Consider the following 7,194-nt stretch of genomic DNA (forward strand, 5'->3'; position numbering starts at 1 on the left):
CAAGGTGCCAGGTAAGATTAGGGAGATGACCATTTTAATTATCCAGACCCATCCTGTCCTCTCTCCAACTGTGGGTAGAAGATAGAGAGCTCTCTGACAGAAGGACTCATCAGAGAAGGCAACAGCTCTGGGGAAGCAGCAAAGGCCATTCACCTCTGTTCTTGTTCTGACTCTCTAGGTCCTGGGATGGATCCGCAATGGGGAGTCGATGCTCAATGCCAGCCTGGTCAATGCCAGCTCTTTGTCTGAAGCAGAGCAGCTGCAGCGGGAGCATGAGCAGTTCCAACTGGCCATCGAGGTAACACCCAAATCTGGCTACATTCTCTTCCTCCTTTCCCCTTTCTGCTCTGTGCTTCAGGCAGGATGATTCCTCAAGATGTAGGTGTTCCTTTATGTAATGAAGCCCTTACTCTTTGTAGTGAAATGGCCCAGGTAGCCTTTCTACTACCCAGGAATTGCAAATTCAGGATCCATCACCCCAAGAAGGCCTGGTATTAGAAGACAAGTATTCACACTACGAATTTGGATTTGCTTCTTATTCTTTGCTACCTTTAACCTTCAAGGCCCTTGGTCCATTGATTTTTTTGGACATTATAGACTGCACCATGTGAGCGATGTAAAGAATTATTCACATAAAGATCAAACAATTAAGGATAAACAAGTGCAAAGGCCATTAGTAAATTAGGATTCCATTTTTAAACATTTGGTTTACATGTAACATTTAGATTCCATTGCCAGATTCTGCCTTTTAATAAGAACAATAATCACAGGAGCGGATTGCACTAGATAGGTTGTTTCACTGAAAGTATTTGTTCCATTATGCAGATGGAAGTCATGTTTAAAGAAAAAATTGAGACCAGAAGTTCACCAACTAAGATTGTTTTAAAGGCTGTTTTAAAATAAAACTCCACTTATGATAACCTAATATAAATTTTACCTCGCTTTAAATAATACACTTAATTATCCTTTCTAGTAGAACATTCTCCTTCCCAAAGAGATTTGAGCTGATTGCTTTAAGATGGTGTGGGGAAAAGAGTACGAAATGGGACATGGAAACGATATTAAAACTAAAATAAGTTCAGTACCAGTGGGAAAAGAGATAAAGAGTGAAAACTTCAAAGACATTTATTACTGTGGTTCAGTACAAAACTCAGCCCACTTCTGAGTGTGTAAGATGTGCAAAGGTGTTATCTTCTACTAAAAAAGTGATTGCTAATGAGAATTTTGCACAACGACAAAATTTTAATTGCCTGTGCCAGTAAGTATATCTTTAATAAAGTAATCCAACTGATTGCTAGCCATTTTTAAGCTAGTATTGATTGACTTCAACCATTTAATTTTCCAGAAGCCATCTTGTGTGTGTAAACATAGCATAAATGTGAATGACATGTTTCTGTAAGATGCCCGATATCTTCTTAGGAAGCATTGCTAGTACTAGAGTAAGGTCTGGGATTTAAGATTTAAAAATAAATTATATATTGCACACACATGTGGGCAAATCATTTTCTCAGGAAGAACTAACTGGAGGAAGGAAGTTTTATTATCATCAGCTGTCTCCGTTGACTTTTACCAGCATGCCAAAATGTAAGTGTTAGGATCCATTTACTGTAAAGGAAAAATCAGGATCGGGATTGCATTCAGGAGGCAGGCACACAGAGAGGCGGCAATGAAGAGAATGAAGGATGGACAGTCAGACTAGAGGCGTGGCATAAAGCTGTGAGGGGTGCCAGGCACTTGGTCAAACCTCCTCATTTATCTTGAATATGAAGGTTTACCTGCCTGTCAGGTAATTAAATTTTCAGTCCCTTAATCAAATGTTGAGCAAGTAAAACCAAGTTTCATGGCACACTTGAGTGAGCTAGTGGAAAATAGTGGGTAAATGCATTAACCAGTGCTATCGAAATGACAAAATTCCACCTGACTTGCATATGCAGCATGTATTAATTTGTATTAGATGTTGTTGCATCCTTACAGAATAGAAGCTTGCTCAGCATAGATGTCTCTTAAGTAAATGGGTGCAAGTTGATTAAATTTTCTTGAAACTGACGTTGAGATAGAGGTCTCTGTAAAGTTTATATCTATGGTTTCATGAGGATATGGCGGAGCAGATAGGATTTCTGGATGATCTCGGGGATGCGAGGCAGGTGGGGTCTGCAGTATGGCTAGAATAATGAAGAGAACAGAACCAGAATTTCAACATATATTCCTTGTCCAGGTGACCTGGTGCTTTTCTCTAAATATGTTAGTTTAACCAGGTTCTGCACTGTGGGGAAAACATGCCAGGGAGGATTTCAGCAATTTGAAAGTGGATCTATCTAGTCTAGTTTGGCTTAACCCATTTTGATGGTGTTACTGGAGGCCTTCGGAGTGATTGCTAATGTGGAACATAATTTGAATTCTCAGGCCCTAAGAAAGAATCCTGGGTTCTGGAAGGGAAAATAAAATAGCTATCGTTAAGGTGATCATATAATTTATTGTTAAAACTGAGACACTTTTAAGAGTGGAGGAGGGAATTATTAATAACTAAGCCAGAAAACCAGGCCTATATTAGAACTGTCATGGGCAGATTCACCTTAGCTTGGTTGGCCTCATTAGTTTGAAGGTTTTGATTTCCATGAAGCTCAGAATTTTTACCTGAAGTAGCCTTGGTTTCAGGAAAAGTCCCCAGAGCCATTCATAATGAAGAGTAGTATACAGCACCTAGAAGCATAGCTTTATCAACATGCCCAGGTTATTATTTGTTTGTATCCAAGATGTTGTGGCTAATGTGTCTTCAAGGACTGTGACCATCACAGAGACAAGCTCGATTTTAAATTCCATTTTTATTTGAAATATTCTTATATATTTTAAGCATTATAGCAGAAATAGTTAAGTAATAGTTATCCAGTAGTTAAAACTGGATAATAAATTCAATTGATTTGGTTCATTTTTCTTCCATGTACTGCTACTAAACATCAATGTTGTTGATAATCCATGTCTTAAAGACATAGCACTTAATAGGGTTAGATAGTACAGAGTAGAAATAAATGCAAACTAATGACTCAAACCTTAGCGAAGCAAAGATTGTGTCATCTGTCATATGCATAAGAGTTTATCATTTTGGAAATTAAAGGAGAAAGGGGTTCCTGGGACTATTAGATGATAACGAGTTTTAGAATAAAGAAGAGGATTTGTTACATAGTATAAATTATAGGAAAATTAAAGTTACTTTTCCACTCTCAGAGAAAAAAGACATAATAATAGGTGTATGATGACAATTATATGCTGGTTTCATATATCGAGGAGAGGCCAGATAATTACCATAATCACTAAATGTTCATTTGGTGAACCCTTCCTTTATATGAGAAAATGTAGGTAGCGTTCTAATTGCTAGAGATCATATGATGTGATGTGACATAGAAGAAAGGACATAGGTTTGGGGAATAGGTCAAACCTGAATCTTATTCCTTGTTTATATGCTTTTTAATGAGCCTGAGTCTTCATTTCTTAACCTGTGAAGTGGGAATAGTAATAGTCACCTTGTAGTAGTGTCATGAGAACTAGAAAAAATATGCATAAGCACAGTGCCTACCAGAGTGTACACTTGATTAAACGACAGCAATTCAAGTGCTTTTTAAAATAGCCTTTGCCATGAGAGTTTCTTCCCTTGAGAGTTTCACTAAGTATAGAGAACCAGCCAAGCGTTAGATGAGTGATGTTGTTCAGAAGGGAGTAGTTTTTAGTGAGTCTCAAGCTGTCTGAAAAGGCCTCTTTCAAGGAGGTTGGACTTGAGCTGAGCTTCAAAGGGAGACTGGGGCATAGATGGAGAGAGGCTAAGATATGTTCATTAAAGGCAAGAAGAATGAAGATAGCAAACACAAGAAAGCACATGGTGTGTTTTCAGAGGATTTTGTAAGGGAGTAGTACATGATAACAGCATGGAAGTAGTTGGGACCTCATGGAGAGAAGCATCTGATGACATCCTCTAAAGTTTAGGCTTCATTTCATAACAATGAGGGAACTCCTGGAGGCTTTTGAATTGAGAAAAGAAGTTTGTAGCATAAAATTAGAGTTTTCGAGCTGCAAAGGATGTGTGAAGTCACTTAATCCAAGCAGTTCCTATTACAGAGAATTTATTTGTCAGAAATGTAAGGGATGGGTTGGATGGATTAAAAATTGAAGGCAAGAGCCTAGCTAGGTGACCACCACAGCAGCCTGGGTATGAAGAGGCGAGTGCTAAACAGCAGGCAAGGATGGTGATGAGATTGTAGTTAGGTGGCAGTGAGAAGGGACCATCAAGAGAATGGCAGAATGCCACGGGAAGACTTTTAGATGGGAGAGGAGTTTAGTTGTAGATGTGAAACTTGAAGAAATGTCTGAGAGGAAGGTGGAGGCTCTGATAGGGCAGTAAAGCCATTTGCATTCATTGGTGAGGGTTCCAATGTCAAGGAAAATCTCTCACTCTTCTACTGATAATGCATCTTTGTAAGCGACTAACATGGGCAGACAGATCAACCAAATTGGTGCTGCTGACCTAGGTGACAGGTGTGGCAGGTGGCTCACCCTCAGATCCAAAGACAATTGAAGATGAGGGTCAGGTGTCAGATGAGAGATGTAGACTGGGGAGTTATTTACAAAGAGGAAATAATAGAAGCCAGGAGAACAGATGAGAGCTCTGCAGAAGCCAGCAAAAACCAAGGATGGACCGTGGGGTACCTCTGCATTTAGGAGACAGAAGAAGAAAATGGTGTAAACAAATAAAACCAAGAATGAAACTGGAGATTTACAGTGGATCATTTCTGCCCATTACTTTTTCTAGCTGCTTTCAGCAATGAGGAACCCAAGTGCCGATGTGGTCATCAGGATTGCAGGCTGACTCAGTGACAAAGCAAGGGAATAAAAGAGTCTAGGTTGCTAGAGGAGGTCGTGCTAACATAACTAACACTGAGTACAGATTCAGGAGACAGGGAAGCCAGGAAGTGGTTGACAGACTGGGAAGAATAAATAGGACTGTGGGGACTGCCATCTGGGATGAGGGTGAGAGGGGAGGTAGAGGTGAAAAGGAGGGAGGCTGTATTCACACTCACAGAGTGCAGAGTGGATTTGCTCTTGGTGACTGTCCTGGTGCTGCTGCCCAAGAAGAAGGGCAGAATTAATTCTGGAATAAGTTACTGGGCTTCTAGCTGCTCACTTTCACTGCCAGCAAGCTATACTTTCCTAAAAAGACAAAGGCCAAATTAGTACTATGCCACTGGGTTGAAATGATCCCAGCAGTTGAGGCTGGGATAACATTACCTCTTTGAAGTCATATGGTTTATCCACATCAGTATTTTATTTTAATGAATTTTAATCTTAGTAGGCTCTCTCCCTGCCACCCAGTCCTCCAGCCTGGTCTCCCCACCTCTACAGTTAATATAAACTCATAGAATCCAAGCCACCACATTTAGCCTGAATAAGAAAATAAACGTTCACATCTATATAAGTTACATATATATAATTCTAAGGCAAACACAAATGATGTGGAATTATGTGTTGAGCTGAATTGTCTACTGCTGTTTTCTTGGTGAAATCACTAAGGGACGGTGTGAGATGCTTCTCTTTTGCTTTATTAACCTGACAAATTTATTCCTTCTCCTAGAATCCTTTTCGGTTGATTATTAATGTTTAAAACGATTATATTATTGGCTCAGATTTGTGTTAACGTGATTTTTTTATGTGGTATGTTTATTTGATCTGCAAAATGGGACTGCAGCAATAACCTCCTTTGAAAACACATGATGATGAACAATTTTATGACTAGATTTGAAAAGGAAATTTAACTAATGTATGAACCAATCAGGGAGCAGGTTTATACACCACTGTTGTTCCTCTGCCACAGAAACTGAAATGTCTTTAAAACCCAGAGTGATACAAGTAGAAGAGAAAGGAGTGTGGACAGAAGTTAGAGACCTGAGTGATTAGTTAATGAAAATGTATGATATTCTTTTTAAAAATATGCTTTAGAAACAATGATGTATTTAGTCATCATGACAAAATGTTTGAATCAGTCATTTAAAGCTCTTTAACTTTTCTGCATCTTTCCACTCACGCCTCACTCCACCCCCTCCCATACCACGCCTGGGTCGTTCCCATGGACTTCTCTCTCCTCCCCTTGTGCCCAGTCCCTCTTTCATGCCACTTCCTTGCAGAAGACGCACCAGAGCGCCCTGCAGGTACAGCAGAAAGCTGAGGCTCTGCTCCAGGCTGGCCACTACGATGCAGACGCCATCCGGGAGTGTGCTGAGAAGGTGGCTCTCCACTGGCAGCAGCTCATGCTGAAGATGGAAGACCGGCTAAAACTGGTCAACGCCTCTGTGGCCTTTTACAAAACCTCTGAACAGGTGAGGCAAGGGGCTATTGGATGTCTAGGGATGGATCGATGGAGGATTATTTTCTGCATCATACTGCAAGATCTTCAGTATCTACCGTAGAAGCCAGTCCTCTTGGAACTAATCTTTGAGAGTAGAAGAATGATTTGTGGAAACAACACGGTTGGCTTCCTTGTAATACTTTCCGTTACAGAAGTGGATCATGTGATTCGTTTCTTATAAATTTCTCAAACTCATTGGATCTAGTTGTTGAATTAGAAATTGGGTGGTTGTATGCTAAAAGCTGATTTGGCATGGTATCAGTCAGCTGTTGCCACAAAATACTGTGTAATAAATCACCAAAACTCTCTGGTATAAAAACAATAAGCTTTTAAATTGTTTTTGCTTTAGTACCTCAAGTTCAGCTGGTCTTGGCTGAGCTTGATTCACCTGGCTTGAAGCTGCAGATTGGGTCTAGTTCTATTTCCATGTCTCTCATCCTCTTTGACCAGCAGCTACTTGAAGCACATTTATGGTGAAAGGCAAGTGTGCAAGAGCCCAAAATCTACTGTGCAAATACATTTCAAGTTTCTGCTTGTTCCACATGCTCTAACATCCTTTTGGCCAAAACAAGACATATGATCAAACCAATATCAATGAAGCAGGGAAGTATATGCCTCCTATGGAGATTGGGAGAGGAGAGTGACAATTTGCTGAACAAAAATCTAATCTACCACAATCAGGCACTAAGCATTGCTGGAAAAACATATAGCTCTCTTATTCATGCGGCCCTCAGTCTAATGGAGGAAACACAGCCCTCTCTGTCAGTGGAGAACCATGAGCCTAACTAATAAGACGGTATAGCTGT

At 40.1% G+C, this 7,194-nt stretch overlaps 1 protein-coding gene across 1 annotated transcript in view; it reads left to right on the forward strand.

The window, feature by feature from the left end:
* Positions 1-7,194, forward strand: part of LOC102891261 (kalirin RhoGEF kinase) — a 295,084-nt gene that overhangs the window by 212,166 nt on the left and 75,724 nt on the right. Inside the window, exons 16-17 of the mRNA XM_025052186.1 lie at positions 179-298; positions 6,168-6,359. Of these exons, the coding sequence (XP_024907954.1) occupies positions 179-298; positions 6,168-6,359 (312 nt within the window). The remainder of the gene's footprint in view (positions 1-178; positions 299-6,167; positions 6,360-7,194) is intronic.

The sequence above is a fragment of the Pteropus alecto genome, unplaced genomic scaffold (genome assembly GCF_000325575.1).
Source record: "Pteropus alecto unplaced genomic scaffold, ASM32557v1 scaffold251, whole genome shotgun sequence".
Taxonomy (NCBI): domain Eukaryota; kingdom Metazoa; phylum Chordata; class Mammalia; order Chiroptera; family Pteropodidae; genus Pteropus; species Pteropus alecto.